This window comes from Pristiophorus japonicus, chromosome 18 (assembly GCF_044704955.1).
Source record: "Pristiophorus japonicus isolate sPriJap1 chromosome 18, sPriJap1.hap1, whole genome shotgun sequence".
NCBI classification, from domain to species: domain Eukaryota; kingdom Metazoa; phylum Chordata; class Chondrichthyes; family Pristiophoridae; genus Pristiophorus; species Pristiophorus japonicus.
The window spans coordinates 37,642,174-37,662,929 of record NC_091994.1 but is presented as its reverse complement, the minus strand read 5'-3'; the positions used below and the strand labels follow the sequence as shown (position 1 = coordinate 37,662,929).

Below are 20,756 nucleotides of genomic sequence, written 5' to 3'. Positions count from 1 at the left end.
GGCCTCACTGGGGCTGCGTGCATAAGGCTGCCTCCCACGCCCAGCTCCTGCATCCTCCCGACCCGACTCGGCTCCTGCTTCCACACCCGACACCAACACCGACCCAACTCCCGCTTCCCCCGCCCCCGCCCCCAGACCGGACTGGACCCGACCCGCGCTCCCCCCCCACCACCCGACCTGACCTCCCTCCCTCCCCCCCCCCGGACCCGAACCGACCTCCCTCCGCCCCCCCGACCCGACCCGCGCTCTGGACCCTGGACCCAACCCGACCCAACGCCACCTACCTGTCAATCTGGTGCTGGGGACGGGCCCTGTCCGAAGTCTTGGGCCCGGCTAGGCCCGGCCCGTTCAGCCTCCCTCCCCCTTCTCCTTTCCCTTCCCTCCCCCCCCCCCCCTTCTCCTTACCCCCCTCTCCTTTCCCCACCCCTATCCTTTCCCCACCCCTCTCCTTTCCCCCCCCTCTCCTTTTCCCCCCCTCTCCTTTCCCCCCCCCATCCCCCCCCTCTCCTTTCCCCCCCCTCTCCTTTCCCCCCCCTTCTCTTTCCCCTTCTCCTCCTCCATCCCTCCCCCTTCCCTCCCTCCCCCTCTGCCTCTAACCCCCTCCTCCCCCTCCCTTCGCTGTCAGAAACACAGACACAGACAGAGAGTGAGAGACACACACACTCTGTCTGTCTAGACAGAGAGATATAGACACTGACAGAGACACACTGGCGGGGGCATCCCAGCACGCTGTTGGAGGGCTCCCGGTGCTGCAGTCGGTAAGTAGAAAATGTTTTATTTATTGATTGATTTTTAAAAATTATTTCTTCTTAATTTTTTTGATTGATTTATTGGTTGATTTATTGATGTTTTTATCATTTATTATTGATGATGGCTCTTTATTTGTAAAACTGAAGTGTTTAATGTTTGTAAACTTCCCTTTAAACCTCCCCCTCCCACCATTCCCTACGCCTGATTTGTAACCTACGCCTGATTTTCTAAAGTGTAGACAAAGTTTTTTCGAGCGTACAAAAATCTTCACTTACTCCATTCTAAGTTAGTTTGGAGTAAGTTTTCACTGCCGAAACTTTGAAAACAGGCGTAAGTGGCTGGACACGCCCCCTTTTGAAAAAAAAATTCTGTTCCAAAGTGAATCTGTTCCAAAGTGAAACTGTTCTAACTGACTAGAACTGGAGCAAACTAAATGCCGAGAATTTGAATTTCTAAGATACTCAGTTCCACACCAGTTGCTCCAAAAAATCAGGAGCAACTGAGGCCGAAACTTGGGCCCTTTATGTAGCACCTTATCGAATGACTTTTGGAAATCCAAATATACTACATCCACTGATTCCCCTTTATCTACTCTGCTAGTTACAACCTCAAAAAACTCTAATAAATTTGTCAAACACTATTTACCTTTCATAAAACCATGTTGACTCTGCCTAATCATGTTATAAATTTCTAAGTGCCCTGATATCACTTCCTTAACAATGGATTCCAGCATTTTCCCGACGACTCAGGTTGGGCTAACTGGCCTATAGTTCCTGTTTACTCTCTTCTTCCTTTCTTGAATAGCTGTATTACATTTGCTAGCTTCCAATCTAGGGAATTTTGGAAGATCAAAAGCAATGCATCCAGTATTTCTGCAGCCACCTCTTTTCTAACCCTAGGATGTAGGCCATCAGGTCCAATGGATTTGTAGTCTTTTAATCCCATTAGTTTCTCTAGTATATTTTTCTCTACTTATATTAATTTTGTTAAGTTCCTCACCCTCATTAGACCCTTGGTTCCTCACCATTTTTGGTATGCTTTTTGTGTCTTCGACGATGAAGACAGATACAAAATATTTGTTTAACGTTTCTGCCATTCTTATTTCCCATAATAATTTCTCCTGTCTTAGCCTCTAAGGGACCAACGTTTACTTTTGCTACTCGCTTCTGTTTTACATACTTGTAGAAGCTCTTACAATCAGTTTTTATATTTCTTGCTAGTTTTCTCTCGTATTCTATTTTTTTCCCTTTTTAACAATTTTTTGGTCATCGTTTGCTGGTTTCTGAAACTCCCAATCCTCAGGCTTATTACTATTCTTTGCAACATTATAAGCTTCTTCTTTCAATCTAATGCTATCCTTAACTTCTTTAGTTAGCTATGGATAGATCACTTTTCCCATGGAGTTTTTGTTTCTCAATGGAATGTATTTTTGTTGAGAATTATGAAATATTTCTTTAAATGCTAGCCACTGTTTATCTACCGCCATACCTTTAAATCTATTTTTCCAATCTACCTTAGCCAACTCGCCCTTCATACTTACGTAATTAGCTTTATTTAAGTTTATGATTCTAATTTTGGACTTAGAATTTCACATTACATTTGAGAGTGACTAAATTCTATCACATTACAATCACTCTGCCCCAGAGGATCCCTTACTATGAGATTACTAAGTAACCCTGTCTCATTACACAAAACAAGATCTAAGATAGCTTGTTCTCTGGTTGGCTCCATAACGTATTGTTCTAGGAAACTGTCCCGAACACATTCATGAACTTATCCTCCAGGCTACCTTTGCCAATTTGATTTGTTCAGTCTATATGAAGATTAAAGTCCCCCACGATTGTTGCATTACCTTTGTTACAAGCTCCTACTATTTCTTGATTAATATTCTGTCCAACGGTATAGCTACTGTTAGGGGGGCCGATATGCTGCTCCCACCAGTATTTTCTGCCCCTTGTTATTCCTTATCTCCATCCATACTGATTCTACTTCCTAATCTTCTGAGCTGCGATGATTTCTCTCTCCTGTCCTTATATCATCCTTTATTATCACGGCTACTCCCACTCCTTTTCTATTCTGCCTGTCTTTTCGAAACGTCAAGTACCCTGGGACATTTAGTTCCCAACCTTGGTCACCCTGCAACCACATCTCGGTAACGGCTATTAGATCAAACCCATTTATCTCTATTTGTGCCACTGGTTCATCTATCTTTTACATTTATCATCTATCATTTAAATTTGTTACCATTATTCTCTGACTCTCTCGGACTCTGAGGAACAAAAAAGGGCCCAAACTTTACGCCCCTTATAACATGATTTAAATAACGCTGATAGACCCTTTCAAAAAGGGGACAGCACCTAGCAAAATTTAACTTGAACATACCGCGGGACATTCAACATCACTTTCCCGTATTTTTTTCTGGCTTTTAACAATTTTCTGAATTTTTTTCTCATCAATTTTGTTTCACTGGGGGCCTAAAACTTGTTTGCTTTAGCCTCCTTCCAGCGGCCATTGTACATGTGTGCGCCTCCTATCTTGTTCCAAAGTATGGCCGCTTCTCAGTCCCCGTGAATGGACTACACACGTCTGGACTCTCCGTCCCGCTCTCTCTCCGTCCCGCTCTCTCTCCCTTCAGCTTCCTTTTCCCTTTTCGATCCTCAATCTTTCCCCACCTGCCACCAACGGATCGGATACCCTGACCTCTGTATGAAGCCAACAGAAGTGTGGCCAAACTGGATATTGTGTGATCGTGATTCCAGTATCCCAGAGCTGGCGCTGAAAGGCGAAGAATCCAAGCACACGGGATTCTCCCGCTGTCCAGCTGAAAGGTCAAGGGAGAAAACCAAACCCCTCCCAGCATTGCACAGCAACCCACCAACCATCGGAAAACACACTTCAAGAGCTGCAATTGCGATGGGCTCTGAGGTTGCAAGACTCACAAATGAGTCTGTCTGGATTCCCTGGCCATTGTGTATTGGGCCCCTCCCCCACTCCAGCTACAGAGATGACGTTTCAGGTCGATGACTCTTTGTCAGAAATGAACTGTGCGCGCCCGAGCTCGGGGATCAATCACCTTAGAGGGAACCGAGGCTGCCGGAAAGTGACTATTTTGTGAGCAGTGCGACTTTTTGCACCTTTTAAACGTGGAATTGGACAGGTTAGATGCAGGATGAATGTTCCCGATGTTGGGGAAGTCCAGAACCAGGGGTCACAGTCTAAGGATAAGGGGTAAGCCATTTAGGACCGAGATGAGGAGTAACATCTTCACTCGGAGAATTGTGAACCTGTAGAATTCTCTACCATAGAAAGCTGTTGAGGTCAATTCATTAGATATATTCAAAAGGGAGTTAGATGTGGCTCTTACGGCTAAAGGGATCAGGGGACATGGAGAGAAAGCAGGAATGGGGTACTGAAGTTGCATGATCAGCCATGATCATATTGAATGGTGGTGCAGGCTCGAAGGGCCGAATGGCCTACTCCTGCACCGATTTTCTATGTTTCTATGTAACACGAGTATTTATGTATGTAACGTTTCTGCTGTCTTTGTGCAGCGTTTCTCGTTTGTTCTCTGATGCTCAGAAGGTGCTACATCACGCCAACCGGGACCACACACTACGCAGCTTCCATCAACTCATCAGTACGCTCAGAACGCTCAATGAAAACAGCCCTCCATTGTCTGGTAGGAGCTCCTTGTTTGATTGTAATCAATTATTTGAGTTGATGCAGAAACTCGTTAATTATTCCCCAGAAATCCGTATAGTTTCCTCATCCAAGAATGTTATCCACTGTTCCAATATTGCTTCATTTCTTTTCTGGTAACATTCTTGTGGCTTAATTATAATGTTGTACAAGTTCAGGGGTCACAAAAAGAGAAAACAAAAGAGGTAATTGTTTCAGGTGGATTCCTTCGTCTGAGCGAAGGTAAATGCTTTGGGGATGATTTTTCTTTCTGTTTCGTATGTTGGCCAATCTATTGTGTACTTCCAGCAATTTTGTCCTTATAGAAAAATGAGTTGATCTCTTTAGTGTTTGGGTGCCTTTGTGTCCACCCACAACCCCTGTTGTAACATAGAAAATAGGTGCAAGAGTAGGCCCTTCGAGCCTGCGCTGCCATTCATTGAGTTCATGGCTGAACATGCAACTTCAGTACCCCATTCCTGTTGTGTCCTTAGATGCTTTAACAATGATTCCACGAGGCAGTGTGTTGTACTTGAACTGTAGTGACCATAGTCCTTTATTAGTTAACTCCAGAGTGAGGATCACACCTGGTGGCCTGCCTTTTATACTAGGCCAGGCACACCTGTACAGGTAACCTACGAGTCTCCCACTGATGTGCCCTCTGGTGACATACCTGAAGATAGTACCAACAGTAGCCATTTAGGATACATGACAACCTCTCCCCCAGCAGCCTTGGGGGAGAGTGGGTGTCCGTTCAGCCTTGTGTCAGGCCCATCAGCATCTGCTGTAGCCGTCAGATGGCTGATCCTTCGACAGGGGGGATTTGGGGGAAACACATATTCCACTCAAACCCCGCTCCATGCTTGGAAGGCCACACAGCCCATGGTCCTACCTCAGGTACACTTGGTGTCCTCCCCTTCACTGCTTCACCATTTTAGGTCTTAGAACGGTAGGCTATCGGGAACGGTAGCGTAGTGATTATGTGTAATCCAGAGGCCTAAACTAATGATCTGGAGACGTGAATTCAAATCCCACCACATGAGCCGGGGAATTTAAATTCAATTAATTAAAGTAAATCTGGAATAAAATACTAGTATCAGTAATGGTGACCATGAAACTATCGGATTATCGTAAAAACCCATCTGTTCACTAATGTCCTTTAGGGAAGGAAATCTGCTGTCCTTACCCGGTCTGGCCTGTATATGACTCCAGACTCTCAGCAATGTGGTTAACTCTTAACTGCCCTCTGAAATGGCCTAGCGAGCCACTATCAAATTGCTATGACAAAGTCAGCTCTGTGGGAGCACCTTCACCACACGGACTGCAGCGGTTCAAGAAGGCAGCTCACCACCAGCTTCTCAAGGGCAATTAGGGATGGGCAATAAATGGCGGCCTTGCCAGCGATGCCCACATCCCGTGAACAAATTTTTTAAAAATTCTCTTGGTGGAAAAGTAGGGGCTGTACCGGATGGGAGCGGAGTTGGTCATGGGATGTGTTCAGCAATCAGAGACTCAAACGCTGCAGTACCACAGGTGTGAGGTTTTAATAGTATGGACTTCCAGTGAGGAAAGCTCAGTTGACTGCCTGTTGCCGAAAGGAGATCTTTAGCAGCAGAGTCATTATGTGGCAAAATGGGTTGAGACATACACTTTTTTCAGTGGATATGATAAGGAGGAATATATTTATTCATGTATGATCCTGCCAGTCTGTCGACCAAACTCTGTTAGGTTTTTGGTTCCCTTGAAATGGAGGAGTATGAGAAATTCTGGCTAAATCTGCATCATAAGACTGGATGGGACTGCATACTGAAACACCGATACATTGGACCAGCTGTGGAGTTATGTTCTTCGCCCTTAACCTACATAAAGATCAGTTGCAACGTTCCATCATTTTATTGTTTGCTCCTCTGAACTTTCGTCTCTTGTTCCAAATTCCCTGTCCCCACACACTCCCCGCACATTCACTATGTTACATAGAAACATAGAAAATAGGTGCAGGAGTAGGCCATTCGGCCCTTCGAGCCTGCACCGCCATTCAATAAGATCATGACTGATCATTCCTTCAGTAACCCTTTCCTGCTTTCTCTCCATACCCCTTGATCCCTTTAGCCGTAAGGGCCATATCTAACTCCCTCTTGAATTTATCCAATGAACTGGCATCAACAACTCTCTGCGGCAGGGAATTCCACAGGTTAACAACTCTCTGAGTGAAGAAGTTTCTCCTCATCTCAGTCCTAAATGGCTTATCCCTTATCCTTAGACTGTGTCCCTTGGTTCTAGACTTCCCCAACATCGGGAACATTCTTCCTGCATCTAACCTGTCCAGTCCCGTCAGAATTTTATATGTTTCTATGAGATCCCCTCTCATCCTTCGAAACTCCAGTGAATACAGGCCCAGTCGATCCAGTCTCTCCTCATATGTCAGTCCTGCCATCCCAGGAATCAGTCTGGTGAAACTTCGTTGCACTCCCTCAATAGCAAGAATGTCCTTCCTCAGATTAGGAGACCAAAACTGAACACAATATTCCAGGTGGGGCCTCACCAAGGCCCTGTACAACTGCAGTAAGACTTCCCTGCTCCTATACTCAAATCCCCTAGCTATGAAGGCTAACATACCATTTGCCTTCTTCACCACCTGCTGTACCTGCATGCCAACCTTCAATGACTGATGTACCATGGCACCCAGGTCTCGGTGCACCTCCTTTTCCTAATCAGCCGCCATTCAGATAATATTCTGCCTTCGCGTTTTTGCCCCCAAAGTGGATAACCTCACATTTATCCACAGTATACTGCATCTGCCATGTATTTGCCCACTCGCTTAACCTGTTCAAATCACCCTACAGCCTCTTAGCGTCCTCCTCACAGCTCACACCGCCACCCAGTTTAGTGTCATCTGCAAACTTGGAGATATTATACTCAATTCCATCATCTAAATCATTAATGTATATTGTAAAGAGCTGCGGCACTTCACTAGTCACTGCCTGCCATTCTGAAAAGGACCCATTAATCCCGACTCTTTGCTTCCTATCTGCCAACCAGTTCTCTATCCACGTCAGTACATTACCCCCAATACCATGTGCTTTGATTTTGCACACCAAACTCTTGTGTAGGACCTTATCAAAAGCCTTTTGAAAGTCCAAATACATCTGTTATATCAGATCAGCCATGATCTTATTAAATGGCGGAGCAGGCTTGAGGGGCCATATGGCCTACTCCTGTTTCTATTTCTTATGTTTTATTAATATCAGGACTCATTGCATTGTATGCTATTCTCTATAATTCTTCCTCAGCATTTCCGATACGGTGCAACTCTCTTCCTCCCTCAATCTGTCCTTCCTTCTGCAATCTACAGGCTTTTAAAACCCAAAATTTGGCATCAACTTCCGAATTACCTAGTCTTCCCGTTAACGTTTATTGCTGCTGGTCTGCCTTTTTAGGATTGGCCCCTCACTTGTTTGGTTCCTCGATTTAAAAAAAAAGTACTGGTAGTTGGGAATATTTGTGAACTGATGTTATTCAGCTAGGTCACTGTGAAGTAATGTCAGTCCTTGAAATTCCAAGCTGGATCCAATCCATTATAATTGGCAATCAATAACACCAACCTCCACTCTCCCCTCGTTTGAGGTTCTACTAGACGGGTGATGTCATTTCCAGAGACATCCTAATAAGGTTCTGTTGGCATGTTGGGCTCACTCGCTGCTCTCATCTGTGTTGGTCTTTGTGTGGTACAAGTTATCGCATACTTGCATTTGTGTTGTGCTTTATCATGTCAAAACACTCAAAGTCCTTCATGAAAGAGCTAATGAATTCTTTTATTTTGAAGTGCAGTGACTTGGTAAATGGACAAACATATGGGAGGGAGCGGGACCTGGGGAGGGGGAGAGAGAGAGAGAGAGGAGAGAGAGGGATAGACTGAGTAATTACAGGCCCTATACAATTGTAGCAAGACTTCCTTACTCTTATATTCCAACCCCCTTGCCTTAAAGGATAACATGCCATTTGCCTTCCTTCTTGCTTGCTGTACCTATATGCTAGCTTTCTGTGTTTCTTGTACAAGGACACCCAAATCTCTCTCAACACCAACATTTAAAACAGCGAAACAGATACTAAGATTCTAGATTTGGACAAGGCCGACTTCAACGTGATAAGACAAGAAGACATTCCACAGTAAACTGCGCAAATCTGTTAATGGGTAAAATGCCAGAAAATCAGTGGGAAATGTTCAAAAAAGAATATGTGATACAGAACAAGTTTGAGTTACCTTTGTTTAAAAAGGAGAAAGGGATAGACCGAGTAATTGTAGGCCAGTCAGCCTAACCTTGGGGTCCCAGAAGAGCCGAGGCTGCCCACACTGCGATATGTGTGCGCACTTGGTTCGTGCAGCAGAGCAGGTCTCCAGTCGTCCTGGTTAACCCTTGCCACTGGATAAAGGCCTAGCTCTGTCAAGCCCTTGTGATGGTTGATGTGCAATGGTCACCACACGTTAAAAAAATCCATGCACAGGCATCTTCCACCCCTGGAGTTCAGGACTGCAATATCGGGTCCTTCATTGAAACATCTGTGAACTAACTCATCCCTTTTGGTGTGGAAACAAGTCATTCTCGTTTGAGGGGCCGGCTACAATGATATGTTGATGGACAAACACGGCAGCCATTCTGTGCCAGCAACTTTCAACAAATACACAGTGAGATTAGTGACCAATTAAACATTCTTTGGTCCATCGCAGCCGCTGAATAAGTGAAATGATGCAACAGGATATCATGGGGCAAAAAAGCACTGCATCACTTAGCTTCTGTCATTGTAATTCATCAGCCCAATCGACAACAGTGCCCTCAATTATTAGCATATTGTGCATATTTCTTCTTAATGAGAACCTCGATGTAAAATTACAGTACTACAGTTAATGATGAATAATAGAAAGTGGAACTTTGAGAAGGTTATTGAGCCACAGATAATTTAGAATTTCCTTCTAATTAATTTATTTGTAAAAATTGTGTCGTAAATTTTGTATTCACGAAAGATGCAGAGACTGGGAAATGCAATATTTTTCTGAATCTTGTCATTATTCACATGAAGTGCTCCACCGATCCTATCCCAGTACTCCTGTACATCATTACAGAATGAATTTTTTCGGCTATATGGGTAAATTGTCCAGAGACTCGGTTGCTGCTGCTGAGTGTCGATTGACAGAGTGCCGACTGCAGAATCTGGCATGGAAGACATTAAAACTAATGACCTGAAAAGCTGGAGCGTTGTGAATTGGGTGCACTGAATTCCATAGCCTCTTCGCTGATGCACCCTCCCATCAATCAAGAAGAGGAAAGAACTTGAATTTACATAGTGCCGTTTGTGACCTTGGGATGTCCTAAAGTGTTTCACAGCCAATGAAGTACTTTTGAAGTGTAGTCGCTGTTGAATGTAGGGAAGTTTGCAGCCAAATTCCACACAGCAAGGTCCCACAAACAGCCAGGAGATGAGATGCATGATTTTGGTGCTGTTGGTTCAGGGATAAATGTTGGCCAGGACATCAGGAGAGCTCCCCGGCTGCTTTTCAAATAGTGCCATGAGACATTTTACATCCACCCGACGAGGCAGATGGGGTCTCGCTTTAACAACTCGTCTGGAAGACGGCACTTCCAGCAATGCAGCACTCCCTCAGTGCCGCACTATAATGTCAGCCTGGATTATGTGCTCAGGTTTCTGGAGGGCGCTTGAACCCACAACCTTCTGACTCTGAGCCATGGCTGTTATTATACAAAACTCCATTTTCCACTGCTGCCTTCTGGTCTCTTGCCCCGTTGATTGTTGCTCATAAGTGAGTTTAGACAGAGTGCGTCATCTTGTTGTTCAATCATTCCTCGGGGTGGCGGCGGGGGCTGGGGGCTGGGGGGGGAGGGGGCTGGCTGGTGTGGGTGATCATCTCGCTGGAAAAATGATCAACCCAGGGTCCTACTTCCAAAGTCTATCCAGTGACCCCCTGCTGGAATGTACATGTTGGGTGGGCTCAGTATTGGGCTCAGCTGTAATGCCCACAATTGTCAGATTGTATTGTCGTTTAGGCCCAAACATGAAAATCAAACCTCGTATCCCAACAAGATTCAGCACCTTTGGGGACGAGGCACGAATATTCCCCATACAGTCCCCTCTAAGATTTCTGTGTTTTTGGAATTGGCTCCTGCAGTGCCGGGGATGCTGTGAACAGCCTCTCTGAGCATTTGTTTATTCAGAATTTCGGCTGTTGCAGTTGGAGTTGTAGTTGGCGTGGTGTAGCTAGTGATCTAACTGTTACTGGCGATGGTGCAGCTAGCAATCCAACTGATCCTGGAGTTGGTATAGCTGCTGATCTAACTGTTACTGGTGTTGGTGTAGCTAGCGATCTAACTGATCCTGGTGTTGGAAATCAGCAGCGTGGAGGCATACTACTCCAGGGAGCAGCGCGAGCTGGTGCAGGAGGGTGACGGCAGCGAAGACTGATGTCATCAAGGTCCAGGTCGGTGATTTATACCAACGCCAGTCATCATCATCATAGACGGTCCCACGAACGAGGATGACTTGCTTCCTCAAGAGTTCAGATGTTTCAATGAAGGACCTGATGTTCCAGTCCCGAACTCCAATTGAGGGGGTGGAAGATGCCTGTGCATGGATCTTTTTTTAACATGTGATGACCGTTGCACATCAGCCACCGCACAGGCTTGACAGAACTAGGCCTTTATCCAGTGGCGAGGGTTAACCAGGACGACTGGAGACCTGCTCTGCTGCACGGACCTAGTGCGCACACATATCGCAGTGTGGGCTGGCCCGTGCTGCCCCTGGGCCCTCGCCTCTTCTGGGCCCCATACCCTCATTCGCCGCACTTTCGCCCACGATGTTTCGGGGTAACAGTTAGATCGCTAGCTACACCAACACCAGTCATCATTGGCAGTCCCTCGAAATGAGGATGACCTGCTTCCACGCCAAAAAAGGGAGGAGTTCACAGGTGTTTCGATGAAGAACCTAATATTCCAGGTCTTGAACTATATCTTGGAGTGGAAGATGCCTGTGCGTGGATTTTTCTAACGTGTGGTGAACTAGGCCTTTATCCAGCGGCGAGGGTTAACCAGGACAACTGGAGACCTGCTCGGCTACACGGACCCAGTGCGCACATATCGCAGTGTGGGCTGGCCCATGCTGCCCCTGGGCTCTCAGCTCTTCTGGGCCCCATACCCTCATTCGCTGCACCTCCGCCACGATTTCTCGTATTAGTGCAATCCAGTGCATTGGGGTAGCTGGTGGTGGTGCCCCCTCCTATTTCTCATCCTCATGCTGCCTCTCGGTGACATCATCCAAAAACACAGCATCAGTTTCCACATGTATGCTGACAACATCCAGCTCTATCGCACCACCTCTCTCGACCCCTCCATTGTCTCTGATTTGCTACACTGCTTGTCCGACATCCAATATCGGATGAGCAATTTCATCCAACGAAATATTGGGAAGACCAAAGTCATTGTCTTCAGTCCCTGCCACAAACTCTATTCCCTAGCAACTGACTCCATCCCTCTCCCTGGCAACTGGCTGAAGCGTAACCAGACCCTTCACAACCTTGCTGTTATATTTGACCCCAAGATGAGCATCCAACCAAGTATCTGCTCCATCACCAACACTGCCTACTTACACCTCCGTAATATCGCCCCACTCCGCCCCTGCCTCAGCTCACCTGCTGCCTGAATCCCTCATCCATGCCTTTGTTACATCTAGACTTCATAGAAACATGGAAACATAGAAAATAGGTGCAGGTGTAGGCCATTCAATAAGATCATGGCTGATCATTCACCTCAGTACCCCTTTCCTGCTTTCTCTCCATACCCCTTGATCCCTTTAGCCGTAAGGGCCATATCTAACTCCCTCTTGAATATATCCAATGAACTGGCATCAACAACCCTCTGTGGTAGGGAATTCCACAGGTTAACAATTCTCTGAGTGAAGAGGTTTCTCCTCATCTCAGTCCTAAATGGCTTACCCCTTATCCTTAGACTATGTCCCCTAGTTCTAGACTTCCCCAACATCGGTAACACTCTTCCTGCATCTAACCTGTCCAGTCTCGTCAGAATTTTATGTTTCTATGAGATCCCCTCTCATCCTTCTAAACTCCAGTGAATACAGGCCCAGTCGATCCAGTCTCTCCTCATATGTCAGTCCTGCCATCCCGGGAATCAGTCTGGTGATCAGTCGCTGCACTCCCTCAATAGCAACAACATCCTTCCTCAGATTAGGAGACCAAAACTGAACACAATATTCCAGTTGAGACCTCACTAAGGCCCTGTACATCTGCAATAAGATCTCCCTGTTCCTATACTCAAATCCCCTAGCTATGAAGGCCAACATACCATTTTCCTTCACCGCCTGCTGTACCTACATGCCCACTTTCAATGACTGATGTACCATGACACCCAGGTCTCGTTGCACCTCCCCTTTTCCTAATCTGCCACCATTCACTGTTCTAATGTTCTCCTGGCAGGCCTCCCATTTTCCACCCTATATAAACCTGAGCTCATCCAAAACTCTGCTGCCTGTATCTCAACTCACACCAAGTCCCGTTCACACATCACCACCGTGCTCGGTTCAGCAACGCCTTGATTTTAAAATTCTCATCCCTGTTTTCAAATCCCTCCGTGGCCTCACTCCTCCCTATCTCTCTAACCTTCTCCAGCGCTACAACCCTCTGAGATCTCTGCACTTCTCCAGTTCTGGTCTCTTGTGCGTCCCCTATTTTAATTGCCCCAGCACTTGTGAACGTGCCTTCAGCTGCCTCGGCCCTAAGCTCTGGAATTTCCTCTCTGGAGTTAGAGTTAGAGTTTTTTGAGGTTGTAACTAGTAGAATAGATAAGGGGGAACTAGTGGGTGTGGTATTTTTGGATTTTCAGAAGGCATTTGATAAGGTGCCACACAAGAGGTTATTAAACAAAATTAGGGCTCATGGTAATGGGGGGTAATATACCAGCATGGATTGAGCATTGGTTAACGGACAGGAAACAGAGAGTAGGGATAAACAGATCATTTTTGGGTTGGCAGGCTGTAACTAGTGGGGTGCCGCAAGGATCGGTGCTTAGGCCTCAGCTATTCACAATCTATATCAATGATTTGGATGAGGGGACCAAATGTAATATATGCAAGTTTCCTGATGATACAAAGCTAGGTGGGAATGGAAATTGTGAGGAGGCAGACAAAAAGCAGGAAACTATGGACCAGTTCGCCTAACATCTGTGGTTGGGAGAATGGTGGAGTCCATTATTAAAGAAGCAGTAGCAGGACATTTGGAAAAGCATAATTCGGTCAGGCAGAGTCAGCATGGATTTATGAAGGGGAAAGTCATGTTTAACAAATTTGTTGGAATTCTTTGAGATGTAACAAACAGTGTGGATAAAGGGAAACCAGTGGATGTGGTGTATTTGGACTTCCAGAAGGCATTTGACAAGGTGCCACATAAAAGATTACTGCACAAGATAAAAGTTCACTGGGTTGGGGGTAATATATTAGCATGGATAGAGGATTGGCTAACTAACAGAAACCAGAGAGTCGGGATAAATGTTTCATTTTCGGGCTGGCAATCAGTAACTAGTGGGGTGCCGCAGGGATCAGTGCTGGGACCCCAACTATTTACAATCTGTATTAACGACTTGGAAGAAGGGACCGAGTGCAATGTAGCCAAGTTTGCTGACGATACAAAGATGGGAGGAAAAGCAATGTGTGAGGAGGACACAAAAAGGACATAGACAGGCTAAGTGAGTGGGCAAAGAATTGGCAGATGGATTATAATGTTGGAAAATGTGATGTCAGGCACTTTGGCAGAAAAAAAATGAAAGAGCAAGTTATTATTTAAATGGAGAAAGATTGCAAAGTGCCGCAGTACAACGGGACCTGGGGGGACTTGTGCATGAAACACAAAAGGTTAGTATGTAGGTACAGCAAGTGATCAGGAAGGCCAAAGAGGATGGAGTATAAAAGCAGGGAAGTCTTGCTACAGTTATACAGAGTATTGGTGAGGCCACACCTGGAATACTGCGTGCAGTTTTAGTTTCCATATTTATGAAAGAATATACTTGGTTTGGAGGCAGTTCAGAGAAGGGTCACTAGGTTGATTCCGGAGATGAGGGGGTTGACTTATGAGGAAAGGTTGAGTAGGTTGGAATTCAGGTGATCTTATCGAAACGTATAAGATTATGAGGGGGCTTGACGAGGTGGATGCAGAGAGGATGTTTCCACTGATAGGGGAGACTAGAACGAGGGGGCATCATCTTAGAATAAGGGGCCGCTCATTTAAAACTGAGATGAGAAGCAATTTCTTCTCTGAGGGTCGTAAATCTGTGGAATTCGCTCCCTCAGAGAGCTGTAGAAACTGGGACATTGAATAAATTTAAGACCGAGATAGACAGTTTCTTAACCGATAAAGGGTTCTGGGGAGCGGGCCATGATCGGATCAGCCATGATCGTATTAAATGGCGGAGCAGGCTAGAGGGGCCGTATGGCCTACTCCTTCTTCTATTTCTTATGTCCTTATGTTCTTATGTTGGGATGCAAAGAGGCTTCAAGGGGATATAAACAGGCTAAGTGAGTGGGCAAGAACATGGTTAATGGAATATAGGGCTTAATTTTCCCTGGTCATTTGCGCCATTTTTTTGGTGAGCGCCGCTTTTTTGAGGGGGAAGTTTTAAAATTAATGTTTCCCCAAGGAATCTGCGCCAATGTAACTGAGTTAGTTAAGATTTTTTTAGGTTTGTTTTTTTTTTTAACGTCATGGGAGCGTTGCCTCATGTCTGCGCCAGTTTTTATCATTTTTTAAAGTTTGCCCAAACAAAATTTATCCTAGCTCGGCGTATCTGGCCACTCCGAAAAACCTTCTGGTGAGTTAAGAGAAAGTAGCGTACATTGAAAAATCGGTGCAGAAAGACGCCATTGTTTTTCATCGAAGTTTTGGCGGGAGATAAGAACACTTTAAATATGCATAAGAAAGATTAAATTTTTTTCACCTTACAGTGGAGTAGATGGACGTTTGATGGAATTCTGAACTTTTCATTTTTTGTTAATTCGCACGCCACCACCGAACGTCTTCAAACAGAGCGTCGGCCGGCAGAATTGGCCCCACACCCGGACTCGGGCTCGGGGTTTGGCTGCAAAACAAGCCCGGGGGGGGCGGGGTGGCGATCGGAAGACTACACTAGGCATTAAATGAGCCCGGTGGGTTTGAGGAGGGTGGGGATGGGGGTGGTGAAGGGGCTGTTGGATGCATTCAGAAGTCGTCACAAGACTGCAGTGAGCCCGGAGGGGGGCGGGGGGGGGGGGAAGTTCCCTATCACTATCACTATCAATGTGCTGACTCAGACCTGGGTGTGGTCCATACAGACCTTTGGGAGAGAGAACAAAGAACCTGTCCTACCTTCCTGCTATTTTGAGCTTCTTGCAAAGGTAAAGATTAAGCAGGGGGGCAATACTGACACTGCCATACCTTGTGCGAACCTTCTGCAACATGGTGCTGCGGAAGAGACAATTGATTTGACGTCATCGCATGAGGGCCCTCATCGCAGGAGGAACCTCAGAGCCCCATAGGGTGATGGGCAGTAGACCTTACCCACCTCGGGTATATCGAGACAGGCGTTCATACAGTCTGCATCACTCAGGTGCAGGTATGAGAAGGCTGCGACTCTGCAAAGATGTTGTAACTGAGATCTGAGAGTTGGTGAAAGCAGACCTGCAACCAAGAAGCTTCAGGAGGACTGCTTTGTCAGTTGAAGTGAAGATTACAGCTGTACTTTCATTCTATGCATCCAGATCCTTCCAAGCTACAACTGGGGATGTGTGCGTCATTTCTCACCATGCAACACATGTCTGCATTTGGCAGGTGACTGCTGCACTATATGCCCGGAGGAATGACCACATAAAATTCCCCATGACTGCTCAGGCAATGCGTGACAGGGCTGTGGGCTTCTCCAGGATTCCCAAAGGTACAGAGCTGCATTGATTGTACCCACATTGCCTTACGAGCACCTTTGGAGATTTCGAGATGTACGGGAACAGAAAAGGCTTTCGCTCCATTAATGTACAGCTCGTGTGTGACGACATGCATCGCATCATGTCAGCCAATGTAACATACCCTGGGAGCAGCCATGATGCGTTCATCCTACGCGAGAGCGTTATACCTGCCATGGTTCAGCAGCAGCCAGAAGGGCAGAGCTGGCTACTGGGAGACAAAGGGTACGGCCTCGCCACCTAGCTCCTGATGCCCCTACGCTTAACCCGGACGGAAGCAGACCGGGAATACAACATGTCGCACATTGCGACGCGCAGCATCATAGAGAGGACCATCGGCATCTTGGAACAGCGTTTCCGATGCCTGGACCATTCTGGAGGCTACTTGCAATACTCCCCTGAGATTGTCAGTCAGTTCACTGTTGTGTGCTGCACGCTGCGTAACTTAGCCATCATGAAGCAGCAGCAGCTGGTAGCAGAAGACCCAGCTGCGGTGAGAGTGGCTGATGATAATGATGAGGAAGATGCAGATGATGAGGAGGAGGAGGAAGCCATGCAAGTATCTGAACCCAGAGCACGACGGCGGAGGAGGGCAGGCCATCGTGCCCCTTTAACAATTGCTCGAGCCTTTCACCAGCAGCTCATCCGTGAACGCTTTGCTGCCTCAAGGCTCAGCGACAACTATTCCACATGGACCATGTTTACTGTTTGGACCTGTTCCGTAATGTTGAGTTGTTAATGGAACAAATAATGGAAATGATTCTTGTTTACTTCAAAAGTTGTGTTAATAATGGAACAAATAATGTAAATGATTCAGTTATAATTTAAAATATATTTTATTCATGTTTAACACACATTTATACTTAAATAAAAATATTCTTTTATCAAACTTTTAAAATTTTCAGTTAAGATCACTTACAAAGTCTAAGATCACTTACTAACTTTAAACTTGTAAATTTACATAACTTACAAAAAACTTTTAATCTGAGAACAACAGTTACAACAATAATAACAACAACAGCAGCAGCAAAGAAAGGCAGCACCCATCTCTCCTCCACCTTATTCTAAGACTGCCCGCAGCGCTTGTCTTGGTCATCCCACTACCCCTGCCCGCAGGCGGTGGCGCAGTGTTTCTGGGGTTGGCACCAAGCTTATTCTTTCTAACATCTCGGGTAACGCGCACCTGTTGGGGTGGAGGGTGGGGAAACGCAGGCGGAAATGTGGGGGGCCCCGGCTTGTGGCTCTTCAGAGGCTGGTGTGGGGATTGCAGTGGGAGCAGCAGTTGATTCTGTCAATGGGCATGGGGTCTGGCGTGTTCCCTTATAGCAGCAGCTAACTCCAACATGCCATCCCTCATGTTGAGCAAAAATGTCTGAACTACCTGTGACATTCCCTCCCTCATGTTCATTGACATGGTTTCAGCTGACTGAGATATTCCCTCACTCATGGTCCCGGACATCGTTTCCATTTCTCGTGAGAGTGTTGTTACTTCTCCCGACAGTCCCGATACCGCATCGCTCACCCACTGATGGTGTTCAGGAGTGATTGGGTAAGGTCAATGCTCTCCGCACTCATTGCCATCATCTGAGCCACATCTGTTAAATCCTGCATCTCAGGAGAGCGCGGTTGAGCTCTCCTTCCCCTCCTCACCCTGGGTGTGGCTCACTGCATCCCACTAGGACTCGCAGCCTGGGATGGTGGGCCCTGGGTGTGGCTCACTGCATCCCACTAGGACTCGCAGCCTGGGATGGTGGGCCCTGGGTGTGCCTTGCTGCACCCCACTGGGACCCACAGCCTGGGACGTTGGGGCCCTGGCTGTGGCTCACAGCATCTTATCTCTGGGACCCATAGCCTCGGATGATGGGAAACCATGGAATGTCCCACCAACACTCAAACCACAAGTCAGGGAAGGGGTTAGTAACTCAATGGGTGGCACCTGCACCTCCTCCAAAGTGAGTACAAGAGATGGGGCTTCATCCATCCCCTCCCCCTCATACTGTTGGTCTGGAAGGTGGGATTGGAAGATGTTCTCCTCTTCAGGCTAGTCCACGTCTGAATCATCTTCTGCATCGTCAGGGTTTACCTCAAGTTCTGCAAAATATAACCGAACACAGGCAGCTGGTTAACAGCAGAGGAGGGGGCAGGGTGGGTGGCATGAGTAGGCTCACACAGTGCAGGCAGCAGACTGATTTGAAGGACCACGATGAATGATAACACATTGCATCAACCTGATGGAGACATCCCCATGAACCGAAGCATGGCTAGCCTGTGCAGTACTTAACATTTAGCAAAGCCAGACTGTGGAATTTGCAGAAACTTACCCTCTCCCCGAAGTGTGGGCCCAGCTTGTGCAGTGGCGGTTGCTTTTCTCCAGGCAGGACCCATCAAAGCAGCGACCCTGTCTTCCAAGGGTGTCAGTGGGTGCAGATTTGCCGGGCCCACTCCTGTTCGAGTTCTTTTCCTTTTGTTATGTGCCACCTTCCTCTACAAAGATGAAAATACAACTTTTTAGAGAGGGTATCATTCTGCTGGGTGGGACATATACAGCTGATCACATGTACATTACAATTGCAATTGCATTGAATAAATGAAAATATTACTTACACTTGACCAAGGTCCTGCCACTTTTTGCCCTGGCCTCCAGATCTCGGGTTGGTCACTATTGCACACTAATCTTCTGCAACTTGGTTCCAGCATTTCTTCATTTCTTTTGGTGGAACTTTTATGTGGCCTCTGCTGACGTCCAGCTCGTGCCATCTGTAACTAGTGCCTCCGCTTCATCCTGTGAGAAATTCTTGGTCCTTGCACCGCATTGCACCTTGTATTGCAGCTCCGATTTTTCCAATGTTCTCCCACAGCACTCAATGTTCTCACACACACAACTAGCTCTTTACAAATGGCCGATTGCGACTGGGAGCTGTACTGCGCATGCGCGCCCATAGGAGTTACATCAAAAACGTCCTTTTTTTTCCCACACGTACGCAGAAGGTGCAGCATTGGGTTTTTTCGGCGCAGACAGAGGCTACAGGTTGGTTGATGCTATCATTCATTGTGGTCATTCAAATCAGCCTGCTGCCTGTGCTGTGTGAGCCTATTCATGCCCCCGAGGCTACAGGACAGGCTGCACGGTGCCAATTTTGAAAAATACAGTGTGGAAACTTGGCACAAATATTTTTGGAGTATTTTTGGCCTCAAAACAGGCGTAACTTTGGCGATACAGCAAAAAACAGCAAAATTGAGCCCACAATGTGGAGTAATGTGAAGTTATCCACTTTGGTCGGAAAAATAGAAAAGCAGAGTATTTTTTAAATGGTGAGGGATTAGGAAATGTTGGTGTTCAGAGGGACCTGGGTGTCCTTGTATACAAATCTCTGAAGGTTAACATGCAGGTACAGCAAGCAATTAGGAAAACAAATGCTATGTTGGCCTTTATTACAAGAGGATTTGAGTATAAGAGTAAAGACATTGTCCTGCAATTATATAAGGCCCTGGTGAGATCACACCAGTATTGTGTACAGCTCTGGTCTCCTTATCTAAGGAAGGATATACTTGCCATTGAAGGAGTGCAGCAAAGATTCACCAGACTGATTCCTGCGATGGGGGTATTGTCGTATGAGGAGAGATTGAGTAGACTAGGCCTATTTTTTCTAGAGTTTAGAAAGAGCGGTGATCTCATAGAAATATAGAAACATAGAAAATAGGTGCAGGAGTAGGCCATTCGGCCCTTCGAGCCTGCACCACCATTCAATAAGATCATGACTGATCATTCCTTCAGTAACCCTTTCCTGCTTTTTCTCCTTACCCCTTAGCCGTAAGGGCCATATCTAACTCCCTCTTGAATATATCCAATGAACTGGCATCAACAACTCTCTGCAGCAGGGAATTCCACAGGTTAACAACTCTCGGAGTGAAGAAGTTTCTCCTCATCTCAGTCTTAATGGCCTATCCCTTATCCTAAGGCTATATGTCCTCTGGTTCTGGACTTCCTCAACATCGGGAACATTCTTCCCGCATCTAACCTGTCCAGTCCCGTCAGAATGTTATACGTTTCTATGAGATCCCCTCTCATCCTTCTAAACTCTAGTGAATAAAGGCCCAGTTGATCCAGTCTCTCCTCATATGACAGTCCAGCCATCCCTGGAATCAGTCTGGTGAACCTTCGTTGCACTCCCTCAATAGCAAGAACGTCCTTCCTCAGATTAGGAGACCAAAACTGAACACAATATTCCAGGTGAGGCCTCACTAAGGCCCTGTACAACTGCAGTAAGACCTCCCTGCACCTATATTCAAATCCCCTAGCTATGAAGGCCAACATACCATTTGCC

The 20,756-nt window shown here is 46.4% G+C and overlaps 1 protein-coding gene across 2 annotated transcripts in view; it reads left to right on the top strand.

Annotated features, from left to right (window-relative positions):
* LOC139228665 (phospholipid-transporting ATPase ABCA1-like) overlaps window positions 1–20,756 on the top strand; it is a 218,882-nt gene that overhangs the window by 56,285 nt on the left and 141,841 nt on the right. For both annotated transcript variants that reach the window (XM_070859893.1, XM_070859892.1), the window contains exon 5: window positions 4,302–4,429. In XM_070859893.1, the coding sequence (XP_070715994.1) occupies window positions 4,302–4,429 (128 nt within the window). The remainder of the gene's footprint in view (window positions 1–4,301; window positions 4,430–20,756) is intronic.